A 26,760-nucleotide genomic window follows, 5' to 3' on the forward strand; every position below is an offset into this window, starting at 1 on the left:
ATTCTTTTCATTTATGACTTGTCTTGTCTGGGTGGTTTTGGGCTGAATTTCACTAAATACCTATTCTCGAGAGAATAAATCGGGTAAAATCTAAATTTTCAATGGTTACCTCCCGGGCAGGAGAAAATATCATTATAATATCACAACCAGATATTGGAAATACACCTCATTTTGATCTTAATAAGGTTTATATAGTTGGTAAAATAACAAAAAATAATACCAAAATATTGTTCCTCCAAGACTATATGAATAACAAAGCTTGATATTTCAATAACAAACCAAGAATTTGCATTAAAAATCACGAAAATGACCGATATAGATATTTTCATTTATTGAACACGGAATGCATAACTGATATATCATAAATAATCAATAACGAATAATTTTCACCTAAAAACTTACTTTTAATGAGATATTTTAAATCAACCCAAATATCTCATTAAAGGCATAGCGAGATATGATATCAAAATTTTATGATACTTTCATACGCATGTTTGAAACGTGAATATCTTTCGAATAACACGATAAGTCCTCATAGCTAAATATGTTATTGAAGAGGTATGATTTTGTTATGCTCTCCTGCCCGGGCTAAACTGGCGAACCAAACGTTTTTAAATTTTTCTTTGTAAGAAAATGTGCACGTTATCAGAAAGAGGGAAGAGGAGCTGGTTTTGTCGGGGGGGTTGAAATAGCAATTTTTCTGTCAACGTGTGGACGGCCCCTTACTATAGATTTTCTAATTATATTAATTATTTTTGTTTGAGCTGTTGATAGAATCACAATAAACATGAATTTGCACTTTTGAAACAAAAGTGTAAATTATATTCGTCGCAGCACTAATGACTTAAGTAAATTATTGTTTTAAGTTTTTAAACGCATTAGAGAACTTTGCTAGTTTGGCAACAATCGCTACAACCCGGAAAGTAAACGAATTGTATACTTTTACCAATGTATTCTAGCTACAATGTATACTATCTGATTAGTAGTTAAAACGAAGCCAATATTGCGAAGCAACCGACACCGCACTTTCCAAAATATTTCAAATATTGAATACTTGCCATCGTACACGCTTCATCCAGTAGACAATCATTCTCGTCTGCGCTAACTGAAAACTTGCCAAGATGTGCGATGTGATTTTGAATTTCGAACTCCATCGTAGTGCGCCTATTGACGATAGTGACTATGTTTTGATAGGTTATACACACAACGTGAATATAGTTGTTAAAGCTTGAAAATAACACTCGAATGATGACAATAACAAACTGACAAATGAGTGAAAAGGTGCTGACTTGAACACAGATGACGATCTTTACAGCTCGAACACAGATAGCCAAATGCATGCAATTAATTCAGTAGCTTATAATTTTCCGAACGTCTCGTTTTACCTGTAACGAAAGAAAGAGGGAAAAGATTAAACGTGAAATCTGCATGTCCACTTTTATAAACATCATAGGCAAGCATAATCACGAGGAATAGAAAGATGATCAATGTACATAAAAGGGAGAAATCGACAAACACGATTGGAAATGTTTATTGCAATTGCATAGATGATTAGCAAAAAGCGAGTTATATGTATTCACTAAGTTCATTTATATTTTAACGAATGAAATAAATATACTGCACATAAGCTCAGCATCAATCCAAGATTATCAAAATGTGGATTGTGTTGTGTTCTTTCGTCTAAATATCTCATACGTTTAGGAAGCCCTTTATGTAATTACTTTTCTCAGCATCGTAGAGGCGCGTTGTATGGAGCGGTGTCGTATGGTTGTATGTTTCGTTTAACGACGTGGTACTGCTGCATTCATACGCCCTTGTACAGCAAAAGGTGTACAGAGATAACAAGCGAAAACGATTTGCGAAAACAACAATCAAAAGAAATTATGTAAGTTATCTTGCCAACATTAATTTTGTATCAGCATAATCACTTCCTGTCACCATTTACAAATCACATCGTTTCAGCGAGGCCTTAAAACCGACCAGGCACCTGCTAAGCGTTGATTGTTTTCTGCCTCACTACCTGTGAATTTGATTGGGTCGTTGGACTCGCAACGCAACAGCTTGTTAAGAGCCAATTCTGTAGTACTCTACAATTCGTATTTCTTATTAAATCAGAATCTATATCCCAAACTCTTTCCAAATTTGGTTTGTTTTTACTCAAAGGGAAATGAAATGACCTTCACATTTCAAAATTTACAATGACCCTGAGTTTTAATATAAATATACGAATCATTGATACATTCTATCCCCATCCTACAATAAACAGAAATGGATATTGTTTAATAGCGCTGTGAGGATTTCAGTCATAGATCAGCATATTCCAGTGAATGGTCTGTATACGACCTATAACTAGTTTTATCTCCTCGTTGCAGAACAAACGAAAATAATTACTTTCGACAGCTTTTTACATTATGTGGATCAAGATTCACAAAAGCACTGCCCCTTGAAGGCATCTATGGCGTGTCGAAACATTAATTTCGATTATCTAAAGCTAGTTTTACTAAATGCTCTGCTGCTACGATAATTGTACTTGTCTTGTAAGAAAAGGAACTCTAAACAACACTAAGAAGATTGAACTTTGTTTGAATGAAACAGACGTTCTAAAAGTCCCCTCGCAGATCATTTAAAGATATCGTTCGAAGTATTTTATGCGCGCCATCAGTGATTCACAGTTTTTTTTTTTTCATGCTCTTACTAATTTAGCGAATTAGTGGTTGGTGTTTTGAATGTCAAGACTTGAGTGACGGTAACAGTTCCAAAAATTAGCTGATTTGTGAAACCGCTAACTGAAAATTGGCGTCGGTTGTTGACGATTGAGCGAAATGGTGTTCACCTCTGATCTCAACAAATACAGGTCAGACTCGATTACCCGGCGAAAATGGGTCGATTACCTGGGGTCATTTCTCCCCCCTTTAATTTCAGATTCTGACCTCTACCTGTTAATCGATTCTATCTAGAAATGCCAGCTTTGATCCAGCATTTTATTTTACTTGTAGCGTAGTTTATTCAATGATGCATAAAGAGAGGTGGCACGATTGATTCATCCCTTTATTTTTGAATTTTCTATATTTTGACGTTTACCGTACTGTCGCGCTGCCGGGTTGCTTCTGATTAGATCTAGGTCACTTCCTCTCATTCATAACTTATTCAGTGTGCTTAAGTTGAGCCGCAACTCTAAGAATTTAAAGGTAGCGCTATACCTGTCGAATAAAAGCTGTTGCGTGTAAATTCGTTCAGACATCTCCGAAATGAATAACCGGTTGTTCAATTTATTACCATATATAACAAACATCCATATATAGTAGCAAAATAATTTTTAAATTTCTATATCGGCACATTTACTGAGTACAACATTTTTTTGTTTGGCCAACTAAAAAAAATCTTACTCAGCAAAAGCTAGTAACTTTTTTGGTGTTTGTTTATATATCTTTTTTTTTTTTAAATTGATAATAATCTAATTCAATCAGTGTATTAATATTAGTAGTTTTAATAAAACAGTCACAGGAATATAGTTGAAACCTCTCCAGGGAATTATAATTGGTGATACTTGGCAGAAGAAGCGAGGCCCGGTATAGTAGAACAGTATTCTAAAAAGAAAGCATTAACAGTTTGGTGGAGAATTATGACCCTTTCAAAAGATGAATCGAAATCGAATCGAAATAAATATCACATTACTGATTTTAATGTAATACGTAGGTGTTTAAGTTGAGAGCTCATTAAATAATCTGTTTTTTCAATTGATTATGGTAATTGTAGTGCATATTTTACATACACTACAATGTTATACATTATATGTATAATTATATATTTCATTCACTTTTTTCACTCTCGTTTTTTGCTACTATTTTATTTAGGTTGTTCGATCTAGTGTTGCTATTCACTTTAGTGTATTCTCATTAAGCTGGCAAAGTTTTCTTACTAGTAATTTGGGGTTCATTCTTCAAACATTTAAATGCCCATTTTTTCAAATAGAATTATGTCCTACTCGAAAACCCAAAGACCAAAGTGCTTCTCAAATGTTACAAAGTTACTCAGGTGTTTCGATAATTTTATTTTCCTGTATGTTGAAGGAGGGAAATGTCTAATTTTCACTCGTTAATGTTTGGGTCGTTTCATACAAAATGTCCATGCCACTTCGACACGACCATCACCGATTTGGCTCAAAGTTGGGGAAATCATTCATCTAGGTTAACTTTGAATGGAATCCCAATTTTACTATCGATTGGAATAACTCTCGTCCTGTTGGACCCCCCTCCAGCGTTACAAAGCGAGCGAGAAGCAAAACCTTTCTCGTTTTTTTCTGCTTGTGAACAAGACATATGCTACGCTTCGCAAGTCTTTTGCACACACGTTCCCGAGATACCCTTTATTCTTCATGCATTCCCCTGAGCAGTAGTAAGCGCGCGCCGACACGCAGAAACTCTTTTGTATTGCTACTCAGTGACTGTAAAAGAGTAGACGAGTTCCTGCTTGCGAGTAGGAGAAAATGTTTTCTTCATCTACCCAGTTTTGCTTCAAGCACAGACAGCCGACAGTGGAGCGAAGAATATGTGAAGTATCGCAGCGTTTTTACATCAGTCTAATACAAAACCAGCCGAAGCAGTCCGATACCCTATTATTTTTTTGTTCTTCTGCAACCATCGCAAAGCATCTTGAAACAATTGTCTTCGGCTGGTCGTTCTCGCGAGTAGGGGAGTAGGTTCACACGAGTAGGAGAGTAGCCGGGAGTGTGTGCATATGATATCGGGAGCGAATGCGAGCAAGAAAGAAAGCAAAAAAGAACGAGAAATAGCTTGAATGGAGAGCTCTCCAGTGTGATAGCGGTAGCAATGAGAACCGCACATGAGGTGTTACATGCTGCTTACGAGCGAGACTAACAATACGGCCGGCCCCTCTTTGTTGCATTTTTGTTCAAAATCTCTTTATCCTTTTTCTTACAATTCATAGATGTAAAATGTCCAAAAAATACTAATTGATAAATTTAAAAATAATCAAACAAACAAAACCCGAAAAAACATAGTTTTTAACCGGAATTGTAGCCAGATGGATTATTTTAGTAGAAACTAAATTCACATGTTTCGATAAATGCAGCCATTTCTTTTTTGAATTTGATAATTTCATCGTGTTCCTTGGACGATTTCACGTAAGAAACATCTATCGCATGAGGTAATAACGTATGCGGTAAAAAATTACTTTTTTATGGTGGTAAAAAAATAACCAAGACAGATAATTGAGTTTAATTTAATGTAGAGCAGTGCTGATAAATATCATTTTCTCCAGCAAAATTCTTTGAAAACACAGCCAATCATTTTCAATTTTCACTTCCAATAATCGCAGCACTTCTTCAGATACACTAGATTTTCGTCCTAGTAACGTGCTGTTATACTCAGATGAAATAGATCGCGCGTATCGTTCACGGTTACGGAATAAAATTTGAAGACAAATCCAACCAAATGATCTTCATTCCAAAGCGAAAAAGAAAAACAAACGGTCCACTCAACCAAAATGAACCTCACCGAAACACTTTTTCACTGACACTGACCGATGCCTTGATAATCTTCGTTAACTGACGTTAACTGAGATATAGGGTATAACTGCCTTTAATGGACCACTTAGTAGCGTAGCTGCAAATTTTGCAAGAAAAAGTGTAAATATCTAAACTGAATGAAGTGTTTCATTATGTATAAACATGAAGTAACATGTTTATCATCTTTTCTGCATGAAAAACAACAAGATAATACCTCTATTTTCTTATAATAAAAGAAATAAATCATCGCTTCAGTTTCCTTTAATGGGCCACCGTTTCCTTATTTGGACCACAACAATTTTCTAATGTGGGCCAGGTCTAAATAATATACCTCTTCAACTGTAGCTGCCGGTGATGAAACTAACTCTGGCTTACGCACTGAGAGTTCTGGATGGCGGTTCATAAATTCACAGTACCATTTATAATCTAACATAGACAATATTGCAATAGCATTGAATAACATAAAAGTTTACTATTGTATCAACGTACCGGCTTTCATCTTGCAGTCCGAATGACGAGGGTTTTCTGAAATGAATCTTGCAACTGTAGACTGCAGCCGTTCTTTCGTAATAGGGAATCCTTTATGTGATATCCGAGTTATCCAGCCAACAATTGAATCCTAATTCCGCGACAGTCAATGCAGTTGGTTTACCTCTTCGTGGTTTTCCTGACCAGTTGCTGCTTGTACGGAACATCATGGTGGATCGTGGAAAATTGTAGCGCCTAGCTTCTTTAGTCGAAACACCACTTTTTTTACTTGAAGACACTCAGTAACATTGCTTCAGTAAATTTTTTACCAATTTTCGGCGTTTTTCGCCTTTTAGCAGCAATTTTGTACAATAACACGATCATAACAAATTTATGGTTACTATGGTAACTATGATTCTCGGCGTTATTCCAATAATAGCTCTCGTTCTAAACGAAGCATGTCGGAATAAGGAAAACAATATTATTTCCACCCTTATTTGGGCCACTATTTTTTGTTAATATTTTAAGTGTTTTTCTAGTAAAATTTATTGCTTATCTTATTAAGACACTATTATCCTACGTTTATGGATGCTTTTTTTCACTTTCACTCAAAAGTGTCAACAAATATCAACCCTGAATTGTAAAGTATCCTTATACTGTTTCATCAATGATCTGATTCCAGTAAATTATTCAAACATAAAATTCGCGGAACAGTGAATGACAAATGTAATATTTGCAAACAAATTGATGATAAACATGACAGAATTAAATCCTGTGATAACACAAAAGAGATTTGGAACTATGTGAATGAGCTAGTCGTGAAAAGGTTGAAGGTAGCTGTTGTAGATCCCTTACAACTCTTAAGCCTGTAGTACACTCTTTGTCTAATGGTCAAATATTTGACCTTCTGACATAATGGTCAAATTTATTTGACATCATGGTTGTTGTTTGCCCCATGTTAAAATTGGAGAGTGACAAATTATTATCTTTGACCAAATTTTTATCTGTCAAAAAGTGACAAATATTTGACGCTCGGTCAAAGAGTGTACTACAGGCTTTACTGGCAGTTATAGGAAAAAAGAACGAAAAATTTAGTCTTTGGGTCTTGAGTTTTGCGGTAGATTATAATTTACGATTAAACACTACAAAAACTGTTGAAGAATTTCATGACTTGGTAAAGGTAAATCTCAGGTCCAACATGTTTTTAAACAAAGAATTTGATATGTTTAAAGGTTGCTTATAATAATAGATTGTGAACCAGAAGTGATTCCTTAAAATTATTGTATAAATAATGTAAATCAGTGGAGTGAATGAAATGAACGAATGATTGTCATGGATGCATGATTAATGAGTATGAATGGGTATTGACCCCGAGACACCGCGGGTAAACGGTTTTCTCTATTACTTTAGAATGTAAGTTAGATTAAGTTAGGGAAGATAAAAGAAGAACATCGAAGAGAACAAAAAATTACAAGAAAAAAATGTATATGAATTTATTGTAATCAGGATTATTTCAAGTCAATAAACGTAAAAAAAAATTTCATGGAAGGTAATTATGTTAGCTTACTCGCAAGAAAAAACTCTACGCCCTTGCGTGCGATCTTCGGCAGTTAACCAGAACATGCACCATGGCGGCGACAAAATTGTTGGGCTATGTCTTACGCTCCAGGCTTACCCAGAAATCCTCGATGGGACGCAACTTTGAGACGTTGGGCAGGTTCGCCAACTTGGGTACCACATCGATATTCAGCCGCTCCATCTCCTCAAACGATCGCCGACGCCAGATCCGGCCAAAACACCGCGTCTTCGGCCTTGAGGTATTTTTTGATGAACGACGCAACTTCCGGCAGGCACTTCGTACTATAAATTTCCCCGTTCACGGCCAGTTCTGAGCGAAAGAAGAGCAGCTTTGACATCCCCTTCTCGCTGATTGTCAGCCACAGCAGCACCATTTTTGGGAACTTGATGTGTGAAATAAACTTCGTGAGGGAAGTAAAATACAAAGTGTCCTACCAGTCGTTGCCATCCAGCGTGAGACAGGTCTCGTCGTCCAGCACCTTGACCATCTTATTCAGGCGCTGCCGCTGCGTCATTGCTTGCGGCTCTGAGACTAGTTGACGGGACTGCTGCTTCCTGAAATGTATACCTAAGTTCGCCAGTTACTTTTTCACTGTTTGGCCAGTTGCACCGACCTCCCGGTCAAGCGCACGCTGCGATGTAGCCACTTTTCCCTCGGTCTTCCTCTTCAGCATCCTCTGGAGCTTCTTTTCGCTCAGGGTTGTCGGTCGTCCGGAAGCGGGCTTTCATACCTTTCATGCCAAAATGTTGTAGTTGCCGGAACTGCCACAAGAACCGTCAGTGCCGTCCTTTTTGGACGCGACGGGGTACCATTCTTTGAAGGCACACACTTCCGAACGGAGTAGCTTAACTGTTTTCGCCATCACGGTTAGAGTTCGACTGATAGAGCTGTCAATTTTTTTGCTGATTTATGAGTTTATATGATTGATGCTGCATGCATAGTTTTGTCAGTGCGTGTGAAGGTCAACCCATGAAAGATCGGTAATTTTTGTCCATTTTTTTACCGCAAACGTTATAAGCCAATCTCAAAATATGCCATTTTTACGAAACCAGTTTTGATTTCCTCCATATCATGTTTAATCATGAATATTGGAAAATGTCTGAACAACAAAACAAATAATTTTTATTTTTTCTGTTTTCAGGGAATCCAAAAATATCTTTTTTTCGCAGCAGTGTGGCCAAATTTTCCCCCCGTTCAATTAATTCAATAAATGATTTTCAAGCCTAACTAGCCTAATATTAAAAACACGCAGAACTGAATAAAAAAAGCAAATTATTGTCACGTATATATTTTGTGATTTCCTTTTCATATCTGTTTATACCATTAATTAAATAAAATTATTTTCAATTTGATAATACCGTATACGCGTAGAATAAAACAATATAAAAGGAAATACCGACGAATGTGCAATGAAGGGTGAAAAAGAAACAAGGAAGAGAAATAAACTCAAAACTTTAATTGAAAAATTCAGTTGTTGAGAAATAGTTGAGAAATTAAACGGCAACACTGCTGCAAAAGAAGGAAAAATATATTTGAGTTCCTTATTAGGCAAAAAGATCGTAAAAATCATTTGTTAGGTTGTTCTTTTGGTTAGAAAATTAACAGACATTTTCCAATAAATAATATTGTTTGATATAAAATGGAAATTCATAAAAATGATCTATCTCGGATTTATCTATGATATTTCGGGGTGCTAGTTGTTTCTTACGTGGATCCAAAATAAAAAATTATATTTTTTTGGATTCCTCAGTTTATTTTATTAAAAAATCACCTATTAGCAGGGTTCGTTAATGGACAAGTGTTCTGGACTCAAAGTGTGTCGATACACAATTCACACATACACTCTTAACTATGATGTGTTAGCTTTGACGGAGTGCGGCAAATGCAAAACATTTCATAGCGAAAGTATTTTTTTGCTGCAGATGCAATTTGCTTTGCTTCTTTTTCCTCGATAGTACTCTAGTAAAACGTAGTATATTGCATCTAATATACCTTTAAAGCTGAAACAAACAGTGTGTCTGGACTGATCCTGCGACTGCGACGAAATATTCATAGGCTAAAGTATGATACTAGCATTTCAGATGAAAAGAATGAACATGGATTTTTGTTATTGTCCAGTAGGTAAATTTATGAGATAATGTTTCCGTATATCTTGACATATAGAAAGTTGGAGAAGCTTTTAATAGATTCTGTCTCTAATTAAATTTTTAAAAATGTGTATGGGCGAAAATCCATGAAGATAGGACAGGTCAAGTCTGTGTGGTCATGTACACATACATTTCAGCACTGCTCAGAACTAAACAAAACTTCATCGAATTCTTCAAATCAATAGTGTACACGCGACTTTTGTAAAATTAACCCGAATTAGTGACGGTTTCTGGGTGATTTAGATTATGTCTACTCATATAGGCACTCTAAATAACCCAAGGTTTTGATGAAAGAGTAGCTCTAGCTAGAATTCCTTTACGCTGTAATGAACAAATATGTACAATAAACAGAAAAAGAATAAAAATAAACCAATTTAGTCAAATTTTCTATACAACTTCATGCAACTTGCAAAGCTAACACGTCACAGCCTTGCTACTACTGCGATGCACTGGTCAGTCCAGAATACGTTGCTTTAACGTACCCTGATCTATTAATACTGTTTCCGCATCTCATGTCTATGAATTGTAAGGAAAAAAAGAAAGTGGGTCCGAACAAAAAATGCGTTATTTTGTAACAAACAGGGGGGTCCCACAGAGCGGGGGAATACCCACCGACACCAAAATTGGGATTTTATCAAAGTGAACATAGAAGAATAACTCCCCAACTTTGAATCTAATCCGTGATGGTCAATGCCAAGTTTGTGATATTTCGTGGTCACTTCGTATAGAATGACCAAACCATTCTCAAATTATTGCATGTGCGAAAACTGAAGGTTTATGTATAGTTAGCAACATCACCTCAATGTTTTAAGTTTTGTGGTAAGCGCTATAGTTCGATTAGTGTTTTTGAATATGCAATTATTATTATTTTTTTAAATAAAACATTAACTTTTCAATTAATGTAAAGCATTCGAATAAATTTATAGTAACATACTGAAACATTAATAACGACAATTTTCATCAAGCATATTTGTATAAAAAATCTCATTGTGCTCTTAATAATGAAATCCCCATATAAATTATTTAAAAAAAAATAAAATGCTATCCAATATCAATTACCATACCAATCATATATAAACATGTACTTTGTAAACAAATGCGGGAAGCAGAAAGGGTTTGTATGTGCCGGCATGCAAGTAGATCGAAGTTCAATTTATAATGAAATAACGTTGCACCATCTACTCATCAACTAATTTGAACGAAATTTGTTATCATTTCTCACTTTAGGATTATATTACTCACAAGGATTTTATGATTCAGTTGAGTAGAAATAAACTTTAATGGGCTTTCTTTTAAGGCTAATGTCTGCCAAAAAGTAGTAGAGCCTTTCTAAATTCTGCCACTTCTTTTATCTAGAACTAGAACCAAGGTGGCCTGTGCTTTCCGTTTATTCTACACAGAATTTGCAGTACTTTGCCTGTATGTGTTCACATACAGGACAACTGCGTGGCTCTTAGTGCTACAATTCTACTGGCACTGCTGACTGAGATACGAACATATGACGACTGACAGGTTAGACCAGTATCATTCCTCTGGAGAAGGAGGCTGCTGAACTCAATTATAAAGCATAATGCTAAAAGATGCTACAGTTTTTACGCACAGTCGAAGTTTAGTCGCGAGTGCCTCCAATGAACTTTTCTCCACCTAGAATACCATTTAACGTGAATTTTTTTTAACGTTTATTTAACGTTGTTGATCTAATCGAACAAATAAATGAATAAATGTGTTGTTATCATGTCACATTGATTAAACATCTGAAACAGATCCTCTTTCCTGTTTCATCAGGTAGAGAACGTTGCTTTGAGTAGAGTTGCCTACAACATGTGAACTGAATATCTTCCTGTAATATTTTTCAACATCAAAGTTAAATTTTTGTAAAATAATCATTACAACAAATGTTGTAAAAATTTATGCTGTAACTTTTGCATTGTCCACGGTTAGTTATCTCAAACAAAACTAAATCACACCAAGTATTTATATTATTCAGCTAAATTTTGTTTCCAATTAGCGATTTAATTTTTTTGAATAAGCTTAAAGAAAAAAAATTACAAACAATTTCCAATATCAATTTAAGATCTTATAAACCCAGTATGAGAAGAGACAGATCGCATTAGGTGCAATAATTCATATTTTTAAAAACAAATTATAAGAAAACTGACCAATTTAAGTTAGAATTATGACATTGAGTGCAGAATTTATTTTGCATAAGGTTATTTTCGTTATTACCATTTCGATTTTCCTATCATACATTGCACTAAAATTGTGAATACTGATGAAAACAAAGCAAAGCAAAGCCTTGGTGCTACATTCCGATTCGGAACACGGCCTTCTGTTTTTTATACACAGACTCCGCAGCCATTGTTTGTGTACAGGACAATTGCTGGGATAGCGCTACGATCCTACTGCCAATAACAGTCTCTCCCGAGCCAAGACTCGAACCTACGACGACTGGCTTGTTAGGCCAGCATCGTACCCCGAGACCATCTGGGACGAAACCGACGAAAACATTTTTGTCAATAAAACCAATTTATGTCAGAATTATGACATTGAGTGCAAAATTTATTTTGCATAAGGTTATTTGCGTTATTACCATTTTGATTTTCCCATCACACATGCACTAAAATTGTAAATACCGACGAAAACATTTTTGTCAACATCACACTGGTCAACACAAGTTTTGCCACTGAGCTCAAACCGGAAAATATGAAAGATCAACCATTCCTGTGAATCTTAGTGCTAGTTCTTATAAAAGTGCGTCAAAAGGCCGCAGAGTAAAATAACACAAATTTGAAATTATTGCAATAAGTTTTCATGAAATAAACTGCTACTAAACTAATAAAAATGGCTAAGTCACTGGACAAATAGCCTGATTCTGTCAAGATTTAAAGCTACGCCTTCGCGCTACTAAACGTCGACATTGTAACCTTGTAGCTGAAAAAAAATACTAAAAAGCACTTTAATTACATCGTTTAGTTTTACGGCAGCATCCCATACAACCTCTAGGGCAGCACACCTTATAATATTTTATTCAGAGTTAAGATTTTGTTCGTAACCATGTAACTCTGGATTCTTCTTGCCAAATAAACACATAATTTCATTACCGTAAAACATGTTCTTCATCAGTGAAAAACAGCTTTTGAAATTCAAAGGGATACCAATCGAACCAACGGAAACCATTGAAATATTGTTGACAAGATACAACCACTTTCTTTACGGCTTGACTATGTCGCCAAGTTACGCTTAGATTGACAACGATATAAAATCATCTACAGCGGCGATCAACACTTTATGTGTACACAATGATACTTTGGATTGCCATTAGCTGTAACTATTTGCCTACGTGGTGCATCTTCCAATCATCTAATTGCTCTCATTTTCTCACGCTTTACTGACTAAAGCGTTATTTTCTTATGCGGGCTCACGTAAGCTCGACAAATGTTCCGTTTAAGACGCACATTGCACAAACACGTGTAATTAGTTGATTTTTTTTATCAGAACCGCTCAAAACAGGCAAACTGCTGGTTTTTTATTTGAATATTTTATAAACACTTACACATTAATGTTATTCACAGCCAGGACTTTCGGTCGTAAGTTAAAAAACCACAATCTTGCTATCACTAAATCGCGGAAAATTAGGGTAATATTGTACGCTAGAAATGAGTTCAGAAAGCTTGAGTGCGAACTACACAACAGCACTGCACGCGTGTGGAAATGCGCGAACTGCGGAAATTCACAACGAGGGAAGACTTGCAATAAGCTTTCCGTAGAAAATTCGCTTATATTTATATTAAACCGGAGCTGTTCTCGTGCTCGGCCGCAAATCACTTTGAGCTATAATCGATCGAGCTCGGTTCGGCTAGAGTCGACGATATCGGCTATTGCCCGTTCTGCTGCACATAGTACTCTCCTGTCGATTGATGATAAATAAGCTTCGATATAGCTCACACACCTTGGAAACAAAGCTCGACTCATGACGACAGGCGGTAATATTAACTTGGGCGAGTTCTAATTAATGTGTTTGGAAATATTAACTAGATCATTTCGGAAATGCACTGAAAAGTGTGTTACTGTCTCGTTTTTTTTTTTGAACCGGTACATTGTACAGTAAACTGGTGGTTGATTCTTTTTGGTTTTATTACAAACGATGAACCAATTCTAGCGAAACCAATAATCAACGGAGTTTAGACGCCATTTGTAATTAACAAAAGTCTTTAATCAATATTTTCAAAAATGAAACAGACTACCAAACGCTATCAAAGTAATGTATCCTTTGCTGCTTACATAAAAATGTAAGACGAAACTTCCACCCCAATTTTGACAATGTGCAATAAAAAATACAGAAACTGTATAGATAAATGGTTTCCAACCGTGGGCAATGAAGCTCATCTAATAGGCCACAAAGACATTGGTAAATATGACAGACGATTCGAATTTCCTTCTATATACCACTGTAAGAGCGGATTTTTAATCCTTCGCAAATTAACACTAAGATATAAAACACATTGGACGTACAGAACGATCGGAAACTAACATACACAGCTTCGTATTACAAAACTTTAATCCGGAGTTATTCAAGGGGGCCTCGAACCCAAACCGAAGGTTGGAAACCACTGGTTTAACAAATTCAATTTAAAGATCGTAGTTCACCCTTTGTAACGAAATTTTAAAAAGACAAAACACTTCAGATTAAAAAATCTGTGAAATAGCATTGTATCTAGTCATGAACTTTTCAATCAGTACAGGTTTCTGAACTACTTTGCTTTGGAAAAAGTCTATATAGGATGTCGAACGTCTTCGTCAGTGGTTTTCTTCGGCAGGTTTCCTGCAGCAAGCTTATGCATAAACCTGCCGACGAAACCACCTGAATTGCTTGAATGTTCAAAAATAAATATAAAATCGGAAAATTTTCAACTACGAATGTTTAACTTCCTATTTCTGTGTTCTGATGTATGCTTTCGATCGACAAATAGTTTCACTGCAGCTGATGTGTGTAAATCGGTTGAGAAAAAAAATATTAGGCGGCATCCATAAATTACGTAACGCTTATAGGGGGGAGGGGGAGTATCCTTGAACGTTACGATTTGTAACATAGTGGAGGGGGGAGGTAAGATCAACGTTACGTAACAAAAAATCTCTGAAGAGACTATCCGAAAACGAGCATTTTTATTAGGCAAATTCTTCTACAGCGTTACGTAATTTTTATTGGGTGGTTGGTGTTGGCGTTACGTTTCGTTACATATGAGGGGGTGGAGTCCGAAAATTGTTTTTTTTTGCGTTACGTAATTTATGATTAACGCCTTACTTGCATGGCCAAAGACACAACTATGTGTCACTTTTCACATTCAAGATCATTTAAAACTTGATAATTTGTTATTTTATTCAGTCTTGATGCATCATGCAAAAGCAACAAAAATAGCCAAAATATGGACTGACCCACAATTGTAAATATAATGTAACATTACTACAATTATTATTATAAGGGACATTTTCACCTTCAAATCATTTCATTTGTGTGAAATTTTCAACTTCAAATCATTTGTGGAGGCTCTGTGTATGCCGATTATGATTGATTTAAATTTTTCGTATTATCTGTTAAAAACGTTCTTTGTCGTATTCTGTGCACAACAAAAATGAAGGGAGTTTAATCAGGTTCGCTTATTCGTTATTCTGCGTGAATGGATCAATGCGCGCTCACCATACCTAGAGGGCAATTAAAAAATCCGGTATGGCGTGTTCTCCGGATGCTAGAGGAATTTAGTTGCATACATTACTGTGAGCAGAATATATTCCAACTTTAAAGATGATTTTGAAAACGCCAATCGTCAAAATATAAACAATTAGGTAATTCATCGTTTACTTTCTGTTGAAATTTTCAAACCAGTAGAATAATAATTCGACCAGTGTCTACCTCATAGATATTCCGTAAAGTACCTTTCTTTCGTAAATATTTGATTAGCTAATACGTGCTTATCCTTATGTTTTATTCTTGAATATTAATCAGTTTGCGCGCACTTACCCAACGGTAATACACCCACATTATAATTTACGTAATTGGCAAACAATTAAGTTTTAACTACCTTCGTATTACACAGGTGTTGGGATAAAACGAGACCACGTTTTTTACCAGCTGGGTGCTCAGTTTGCCCAGCAAGGCAGATTTATCGAACAGCAATAACGGCTTGGATTGTATTCAACCTGACATTGTTATTATCTTTACCGCCTATCAACCAGACGGGTTAGTTGTATTATACCTATAATAGCACAACAAAATTGGCATGTTTTCGTACATGTACGAACCCATGACTATCCCATGAGTAGTCATGCATTTAGAAACAGGAACTGAACAAAGCCAGTGAATCACATAAAAAACCTGCAATGTTTGGGAATACCCACAAGAATATCTCATTTTTCAAGGTCGTAACCAACTAAGAAAGAACTGGTCCGCTGGTTTCTCCTTATTTTATTTTTAACCCTTTTCATGAAACCGTCATGTCTGTCATAAACATATCCCAGTAGAAAATTGAAGTTAAGTTAAACCGCTTATACGCTTGGATCAGAAACATTTTGACGTTTTTGCTAGGTTGCAAATAAGCTCTTGCATGTGCTTAAATATGCCGCGGCATTTTTCCCTGTTCGTTGTATCTGTTTAAATTAATAAGGCACAATTAATTACACTCGTCCTTTGTATTCGTTTACAATCAACCGAAACATTAATGTCATTTCCTGCTACTCCTACAGGAGATAATTATTTCTACCACCAAACGGGTTAGCACTATTGGATTTAAAATAGCACAACAAAATTGGCATTTTTTCGTATCTTTACAAAGCCCCATGGGTAGTCATGCATTTGGAACAGGAACTGTCAAAGGTCATCGAGTCACATACAAACCTGACATTCCCTGCTACTTTTATATTGTAGCATGCTGCTTATATATATATATATATATATATATATATATATATATATATATATATATATATATATATATATATATATATATATATATATATATATATATATATATATATATATATATATATATATATATATATATATATATATATATATATATGTATATATATATATATATATATATATATATATATATATATATATATATATATATATATATATATATATATATATATATATATATATATATATATATATATATATATATATATATATATTGCACCAAAAAGTTACTTCATTATAATATGGAGACGGGAGTTCAAATGAACCGGGAAAAAAATTGAATAATGAATAAATGCAATACCACATTTCAAGCCAAAAGATCGCAATTTGTCTTTTGTAGAAGGATTTAATCGATCACAGCCAATAATTACATTAAGCAAGGTTTAGGTGCAACCGAGATTCAAAATAGGGAGAGAGGGAGCAAGCTTCTCTGAACTGTAGAAGCCAAATTAAAGTTGAACTTTAACAACAACACATATCTCATTCCGAATCTATTATATGTTGAAATAGATTAACACATAGGAACCTAAATTCTCAGAAGAACATAACATAGTCTGGTAATCCTTTAAATTAAATTTTTGACAACAAACATTTGTACTATATTTCCAATTTCGTAATACATTTCGTAACAAAATTGATCTTGTTGATTTGTTCCTTTCGTTTCTAAAGTGGCCAAATAAGAGTATTTTTCAAATCGGTATGATGCCTAGATACCAAAACATAACCTGTTATTTCTAGAGAAACATTTCAAAATGTCCTATCTGCTTTGATCGATTTTTTGATCGATCACTTTCATTCAATCACCACAACTTATTGAACACTTTTTATGACACGTTATTTGCATCAGTTGATAGCGGAGGGATCCCTCTAACCTTCTGAACGAAAACCACACTTGGGATAATTACTAAAGTTCAATCATTACCAAAATGAAAGGACGCTCCGGAAAAACGAGGAAAGCATCTGACCTTTTGAAATGTTTATCTAGATTTTGAAATCCACGATGGCAACTCCTGGATTCTAGAATACAGCCTAAAATGGTCAACAACCCAATAGGGGGAAGGAGTACCAGTTATGACAATACCTAAAAAATGTATCAGTTATGGCCTTTGGAGTTTAAATGGAGTATTGCCATTGTACTATTGCGCATATGCGATATAACCATAACTGGTGCACTTGCAATAACTGGCTCACCTACCCTGGACATTTTAGAAACCAGGATGCTGTTCAAAGGCCAGAAATTAACTCTACACGCAAAAGTTGAATGATGCGAAACCACATCAATAATGGGCGGAATTAGCACGACTAATCGGTACCTTCTGAACTTTGTACGTGTGTAATCCTTCACATTTTTCGCATTTTGAACGAAAGTCTTACTCAAATACAAATTTTTAGTCACATCTATAACTGAACTGTTCAAATTCCTCTTAAAAGTGTGAACTACCCACTTGTGATCCTTTACACTAAAGGGATTCATTTTGGCCACTTTTTTCTTTCCGGTCGATGGTCAAACTCTCGTTGAACCGATTTAAAACTCCATTTACCGTAGTTTGAACAATTTCCAGCTTCCTGTTGATTGCACGATGAGAAAGATTCGGATTTTTGTGGTGTGTTTCTTTACGCCTCTTCTGTTCTTCCGACTCCATCTTCACAAAGATTGCACTAGCAGCAGAGTGCCAATGAGGTATACAAAGGTGAGGAAGAAGACATTTGTCTGCATTAGTAACGAAGAAAGGTAAACAGAAGCACGTGTTGGGGTTGTGACGTAGATCTCCAACAACAAGTAAATGCCATTTGGAATTGTGTTCCGCGTAGTTTAACGACGCAGGTAGGCATTTTCAGCCGTAAAATGTCATAACCTGTAAAAAATTTTTGAAAAAAATGTACCGAACATTGATTTTTGGGCATTGTTTTTTGACTTCTACGTCATCACTGTTACCAACAAAAAGAAGCCCTTTAAACTCGAGACTCAAAACATCTCCGTACCTTTCTTTATTCCATTGGCAGAGTGCAACTTACGCAGTGCCAAAATACACATTGAACAAATTTCCCACAAATGTTCAATAGAAAATATTCAATTAGTAAAAAGTTACAGCCATTTGCAAATTATGCAATTTGATTCCGTACACCCTTTATTTAAAGGAATAATTGAAAGATAATTAGATTATAATCTGTATTTTGTATGGCCACATATTTTGTTCAAAACAGTTGGTTTTAAACAGTTTTTGGTTTACGTTTTTCATAACTTTATACACATACCGTTCGTATGACACTAGTTTTGTTCAAATGAGTTAGGTATCTAATCTTCGAGATAATAGATTTTCGTTATTTTTACAATTTGATACATAGGGGTTAAGGTAAAAGCCCGATTATAGTGAAATACTCAAGATTTTATCGGCCAACTACAAATTTAATTTGAACGGTAAAATCGGCCCAGTGATCTATTAGAAAAACAAGTGAAATAGAACACTCTTCGGAGCACTTTCTTTTCATAACTTTTTAACCATATATTGAATCACCATAAATTTCATTAGTTGAGGGCTTTGAAAACAGCCCGTTAATTTGATACCAACTTTGTTCTAGTCGGTTGTGCAGTTGTTAGAAGAAAAAGCCGAAAAAAAATTAAAATCATAGAATAATTTTCATAGTTTAAAATGGACGATAGGTCAAAACCCAGGAAGAGGTGAACTGATGATGATTGTGGTGGGGTGGAGTGATCACCTTACAACCAACCCAACTGGTATAGTTTCAATTCTAGCCAACAACTTCTGATTTTTTGGGGTGTAAAATCTTTGGGAAGCACACCTTCCATCGCATGAGGGAGCAAAGATGTTAGCGCCATTCGAGCTGCATTTTATCGTGACGTATCCTAAGCAGCCTTAGGAACCGCCTGTGTATTGAGACGAAGTACTCAAAATGTGTTGGGTGAAATTCAAACAGAAGTATATCAACCTGTTCTCTATCTTTTCTCAGTTAGAACTTGTTTTCAAATTGTAAAACTAAGTTAGCAAACTTTAACAATAATCAATTAAAGTTACCAATCGAGGAGCACTATTCCAATAACTCCGAACCTATTTTAAGCAGTTTCCATATGTTTTGCAGGCGTTTTTTTTTCAGCACTCGAAGTGGCTCCTGAATGGCTGCAATGTAGATCGATTTGTGTCAATTGATGATTGTTCACAGATTTCTTTGTGATTAGCGGTATTTATTATATTCATAAGACAGCTAGACAATCAAAGTTTTCGTTTCCATCATTGAGATTGTCGATATTGATTAAAATTCAAGAATTTGAGGCCTGTTTTCTTCGACTGATTAAAATAGGCGCTACTGCTTAAGCCGTTCCTTACCCTACATAAAGTTGTGTGAAAGTGTCTGATTTTACGCCAACTAATCGTTATTTGCGGGAAGTGTATTTTTTCTCATTTCATTTAATGAAAATGGTGGCTGGTGTGCATAGAGAGTTAAAAAAATTTTACGGAAACGCTACTCTAAGTAAAACAACATGCCGTGATTGGATCCGTTCACGTTTAAAGACAGTAATTTCGATGTTGATGGCTTGAATTGATCGATGAGGATTTACGCCAAACGCAGGAACACCTTACTTTGGTATAAAGAGTTGCCCCCCAACATGTTTCTAAGCGATTGCATGCTTTTTGAAGAGCTGCATTTTTTGTTTAACAAAACAGAGACTGCACTCCTACAACGGTATGTCAGAAAAAAAAAAAATACTTTAGAATTTGAATAGGGTAGCGAAAAAAGTTTAAGTTTTAAGATTCCAGCTTTCCAGCTCTAATCTAATCTAAGCTCTCCTTAGACAGTTGAGCATTCTGATGTTTGAAAATCATTGTTGCATAACATGTGCTGCATACCTTCCAGCTTATTTGAATGATTCAGTTTCTATCTCTCTAACTCAATCTCAACTCCGTACGTTAACTCTAGTGTCGTACTGCCAGCAAGCAACTTGGAGTGTATAGAGAATTGTCATCGTTGCTGTATACGTTTGTAGATTGGTGTCATTGTACCAATCTGATTACCAGTATTTCAAAATGTTCCATGGTGACGTTTCATGATGGATTGCAGCTTAAAATATTGATTTATCATACTCGTGGGGTTATGGTCAATGTAAAAAGACAAATGATGACAGATGACTTGATTGTTGTAGCTGTCAAATAAATCATTTCACTCTCATAGAGAAGGGTAACCATCAGTTGGAGTTCATAACTAGAACAACCAAAGGTTTCCATGACCTAGAATATTAGAGAACTTAATATTTCTAACTTGAAATGGCCTAGCGTTTTCGTGCCGTAGAATCACGTTTTCGTGCCGTAGAATCACGTTTTCATGTTTTTGCACTACTGGTGGGAGTAGTTGTTCGTAGGCGAGCAAACGACGCACAATCTTCCAATTTCAAATGCAATCTCACCTTACGTTTGGTATAGATCCTCATTGGGCAACGTTTTCAATTTAACATCTTCGTGTGTTTTAGACCGGCACCACAGAGTGCTCGGTTAAAAAAATCGTGACAGCTGTCACATTTTTTCGTAAATCTCGGTTCACCTAACTGAACTTTTGGCACAAAATATCCCGTTAAACAATTTTGACAGATGATAATATACGTATCAACTAAATCGGGTGTTTGTCCCTCAGACATACTGATCAATTTCGTCAAACCACGCTGGTATGTTGACTATTTTTGTCACTTGACTTCTTGGATAATTCAATCGGTTCTCGTAATATGTGAACTTACTATTATAAAACCGCTTTATTAGATAGAGTAAAATCGGAAGATATTTTCTTATGTTGAGTAATTAGCAAACGAAATAGGATTTCGTAGTGTTTTTCAAAATGGTTCCGGGAACAGGAGCAGCATAAAAGTTATCGTCGTATAATTTTATGTATCCCAAGTAAGTAATATCGCATTCTAAAGCATTTTACAACTACTCACAGTTGCATGAATCATTAATGTAGCTTTCGTAATCATTATCATTAACAGATAAGAACAACTGTTTTTTAACTTTCAGAAAAAAAATCCTGTTGCACTTCTACATTTTGTAAAATAATTATTTTGTCTTTCATATCAAGTAAGAGATTTTATACTGTTATATAATGATAATCGGGTTCGGTTTCATATCCGATTGAATACTTTTTTTCGCTGGGATTATAGAGTTGCGTTAAGGGGTAATATCCACCAAAATTTTTTTTTCTTTTCAATTTTTTTTTATTTGCTTAAATCATGCTGAAACTATCCTAGAATCAAAATATACATCGCCCAAGTACTGATCTAAACTTAAAATTCGTTTAAATCAATTTTTACCGAACAACTTTTATGCTCCAAAATAACATTTTTCGTTTATTTTGGGGATGCTCGTTTTTCTTTTTATTTCGAGGCTTTATAAACTAACAGAAGTTACCTATGTTCGTTATAGTGATTCAAATTTAAAGTATAAAGGTCGATGCATCAAGTTTCGATCGTTATAGCGTCTCTACAATATTTTTTTTTCTTTTCTCCAAGAGTTGCTTAATCCAATGATATATTATTTATATACCTATGTAATCATCAAATGTCCTTTAAAAAAAAACATGAAAAAAGCCTTGTTTATTTGAGCATTTGGTGGATATTACCACTTAATCTACATTGCACTTTTTTGCGCCGAATGCTGAAAAATATCAGTAAATAATGTTATAATTTGGGGAATATCAGGGAAAATCAGGGAATTTGGTTTCGAAAACTTTTTTGTCATTCTGATAAACTACCGGATCTTTCCATGACGTTCATCGACAGGGCACTGAAGTTACCGAAAGGGAAGATTACCCAGTCCAGAGGTACTACTGAAGGTGCGGATCGGCTGCAATATAAGTTTAAATATAAGTTCTAATAAAACCTTATCTTCCAAATAACTTGTTTTTGCCTTTCTCCTAGAAAGGTATAGCAATCACTTGCAAAACCGAAAGTATAAAAGTGCTCCAAAAGGCCGAATGGCATATATCACTCGACTCAGCTCGACGAGCTGAGCATTTTCTGTATGTATGTGTGTGTGTTTGTGTGTGTGTGTGTGTATGTGTGTGTGTATGTGCAGATTTTTATTCTCACTGACTTTTCTCAGAGATGGCTGGACCGATTTTCATGAAATTAATTGCAAATGAAAGGTCTTGTTGTCCCATAAGACCCTATTGAATTTTATTGTAATCGGATTTTTAGTTTAGAGGTTATGTATCAAAATGTAAAAATCATGAAACATCATTATCTCGAAAACTACACAACCGATTTGAACAAAATTAATTTCGAATGAACTGGTCACTTTAAAAACCCTTAACTTTTGAATTTTATAAAGATTGAACTTCGGGTTCAGAAGTTATGAAAAGAAACGTGTTCTGAAGACTGTTTAATCTCACTCATGTTTCTCAGAGATGGCTGGACCGATTTTCATAAAATTAGTGTCAAATGGAAGGTCTAGTTGCCCCATAAAACCCTATTGATTTGTTTTGCAATTGGACTGTTACTTTGCCTGTTATGTTTAAAAATGTAAAATCCAGCTATGAAAAGTAACATATTCCGAAGACTACTTGGACTCACTCACTTTTCTCAGAGATGGCTGACCCGTTTTCCTCAAAACTAGTGTCAATTAATAAGTGTAGCTACCTCATAACACCCTATTGAATTTTACTGTAATCGAACTGTAACTTCGTCTGTAATGTACCGAAATGTAAAAATCACGAAACTTCATAATCTCAGAAACTACACAACCAATTTGATCAATATTATTATCCGATGAGTGGGCTAGTTAAGGGTTAACTGATGAATTATGATTAAACACGTGGTTTCAGAGTTTGCCTGCCCTATACGTTCCCATTTCATTTGATTATAATCGAACTTAAGCAACCGTTATGTATTAAATTGTTAATAAAACAACGAAAGTCTATTATCTCAAAGATAACATGACTTATTTGAACATAACTAGTGTCATACGAACGAGTCATCTCTCAAACTTACAAATAATAAACTTCATAACAATTTGATATGTGGCTCAAAAGTTATGGAAAGAAAAGAAATTCAAAGACTATTTAAAACTATACTTGCTTTGATCGATATATGTGGCCTTAACATAATTTAAATGTGGTATCGTACTATTTGAACATTCCAAATTCATTGATTCCTTGCGATGTGTTTAAAGTCTGCAAATGCACGACGAATCGGCCATAGGATATGATCAAAGTCCAATAGCAAATCGTTTAAAATGATTGGTTCTATCGAAATGACAACATCCTCGACTTTTGGCTTCTGTACATCGCTTTAATTCTGAATATATTTATATTGGGTGGTATTCGGCCATTTTCAGCAGATTTTCTGGCATCAATCTCGGAAATACCCATATTGGGAGTTATTTAGTTATTTTGGATGTTTTCCAGAAACTAAAAGTGGTCGTCTTTAAATTCAAAATGGTGTCCAGGGTCAATGTTTGGTTTCTATGCATCATCTCGATTACGGAGATATCCATATTGAGTATTATTCGGTCATTTTCGACTGTTTCCTAGAAGTTGCCATTTAGCAATTCAAAATGGTGCCTGAGGTAAATTGTTAGCTCATTGCATCATTCTGGTTCCAGCGATACACAGATTGAATGGTATTTGGCTATTTTTGGCTGTTTTTCACAAACCGGAAGTCGCCATCTTGGATTTCAAAATGGTATGTAAGATAATTTCTAGCCTCTGAGCGTCATTCTGGTTGAAGAAACACCCATATTGGATGTTTTTCGATCATTTTCGGCTGTTTCCCAGGAACCGAAAGTCGCCAAATCAAATTCCAAAATTGGGTCTGTGGTCGATTACAGCTGCTGTGTATTATTCTAGATCCGGAGATACTCATGTTAGACGGAAATCGGCAATTTTTGGCTGTTGTTTAAAAACCGGAAGTCGCCATTTTGGATTTCATAATGGCATTTAGAGACAATTTCTGGATTTTGAACGTCAAAAACTCATATTGGGTGGTATTTGGTCATTTTCAGCTGTTTTCAGAAACCGGAAGTCGTCATCTTAGAATTCAAAATGCTATCGAGTTTAGCTCCTGTGTATCATTCTAGATCCGGATATTATTATATTGAGTGGAAATCGGCCATTTTAGGCTGTTTTCCAGAAACCGGAAGTTGCCATGAAAAAAACCATTATGGACATATTTGTTACCTCTAAAAACATTCACATACCAAATTTGGTTGTATTTTCTTGATTGGTTCATGAGCTGTGCAAAATTTGTGTTTCATTTGTATGGGACCCCTCCCTTTCAAAAGAGAGAGAGGTGTTAAAACATTATGGACATATTTTTTACCACTAAAAACATTACCCTGCCAAATTTGGTTCCATTTGTATGGAACCCCTCCCTTTCAGAAAAGGGAGGGGCGTCCAACTATTAGGGACATGTTAGTTACCCCTTAGAACATCCACATACCAAATTCGGTTTCATTTGCTTGGCTTGTACTTGCGTTGTGCAAAAATTTATGTTTCATTTGTATGGGGCCCCTCCCTTCCAGAAGAGGGAGGGGACTCAAACTATCATACGAACCTTTAACGACACCAAAAACCCCTACATACAAATTTTCACGTCGATCGGTTCGGTAGTTTTCGAGCCTATATGGATCAGACAGACAGACAGACAGACCGGACTGCATTTTTATATGTATAGATTACAACATCAATGTTCTAGAACCTAAAGAGTGAATATACATTTATTGGATTGAAGCATTCATGTAAATCTATTTTTACAAATAAAAGAGTGAATGAGAAAGGCTGGGTCTGACCGCTAGGTGGATTAATTTAGGTTTTTTTAACTCTATTCATAAATTAATCAGCCTATTTAGTATGCGTGGACAAAAATAATCTCTCTACTAATCTGCATATTTAATCTGATCCAATGGATGTAGAATATGGATCACCGGTTTCTTAACCTATTTCGCATTGTTCAGGCAATTTCATCATCAGACCAATCTATACCTATTTCGTATTCGTTTTTGCGTTCAACGAAATCACTCGATTTGGTTGGTTTTCGTCGACCGATTTCGTGTACTGATAAATCGGTTAACCCTCTGTTTAACTCCCATAAGAGTTGTTGCATCGGACCATTGTGCTTACGAGGAACTACCAAATATGGGGAAAAATAGGAGGTCTTTTTATCGGGATTCGTAATCTCGGTAGTGTTAGCTCGGTAATATTTTATGCCGAAATTTCAGTTAGGTTGAACCGAGATTTACGAGAAAATGTGACAGCTGTCATTATTTTTTTAACCGTGCACTCAGTGACAGGGATGCCAGGTCTTTTTTTCAAATGTCTTCACATTCCAACAAAAAATGTCTTCACATGTCTTCCAACCCGAGATGGCCCGTTAGGAGCGACCGAAGACTGATAAAGTTGCCGGCAAATCAACAACTGTCGAGCAAAAAAAAGTTCACCTCTGCAAAATGCGGGTCATATCATATATTTTCTAATGTCTTCACATATTTTCGAATGTCTTCCATTTGTCTTCACTAACAAAGATGTCTTCACCGCTGGGTATTTAGAATTTAAAAAAATAATGTACTTGGCTCAGTTAAACATAAATTGTATCGTGCCGTGTCAAATAAACTATTTTAAAACTAAAAAACTAAACCGCAGGGTAAATGTCTTCCATTTGAAGACATGTCTTCCAATCTGGCATCGCTGCTCAGTGGTGCCGGTCTCGGCAAAAATTACCGAGACACGGCATAAAATTTTAAATGTGAACGAATATTTTAGTGTAGTATCATTAATGTGCGGAATGCAAAGGATAATTAATAAGTTTTGGTGTTTTTTATTCTAATCTTTATTTTATTTTTTTATTCTTCTTTTTTCATTTCGTCAAACAAAAGTAGACTACATATATTTATAACTAACTTACATGCTATATGTTATTTATACTAGTTAAAAAAAAATTATGAATGCTGTAATAAAATAACCCCAGAACGAATATTTTTAACCCAAAGATACTACACTACACAAACAAAATCGACAACAATTGTGTAGTTAATACCAAACTGTCATTTGCGTTCGAAATTTCTTCTCT

General features: G+C 35.3%; 1 protein-coding gene across 4 annotated transcripts in view; it reads right to left on the reverse strand.

The window, feature by feature from the left end:
• LOC129730582 (arylalkylamine N-acetyltransferase 1-like) overlaps window positions 1–26,760 on the reverse strand; it is a 106,115-nt gene that overhangs the window by 31,825 nt on the left and 47,530 nt on the right. The window contains exons 1-2 of one of the 4 annotated variants that reach the window (XM_055690022.1): window positions 13,275–13,476; window positions 1,059–1,385 (exon numbers count right to left, since the gene is read on the reverse strand). The exons of 1 other annotated variant lie outside the window; for it this stretch is intronic. In XM_055690022.1, the coding sequence (XP_055545997.1) occupies window positions 1,059–1,340 (282 nt within the window). In that variant the 5' untranslated portion in view covers window positions 1,341–1,385; window positions 13,275–13,476. Of the gene's footprint in view, window positions 1–1,058; window positions 1,386–13,274; window positions 13,477–26,760 lie in introns of those variants that run through there. 2 more of the 4 variants (XM_055690023.1, XM_055690026.1) reach the window with 2 other exon arrangements.

This window comes from Wyeomyia smithii, chromosome 3 (assembly GCF_029784165.1).
Source record: "Wyeomyia smithii strain HCP4-BCI-WySm-NY-G18 chromosome 3, ASM2978416v1, whole genome shotgun sequence".
Classification (NCBI taxonomy): domain Eukaryota; kingdom Metazoa; phylum Arthropoda; class Insecta; order Diptera; family Culicidae; genus Wyeomyia; species Wyeomyia smithii.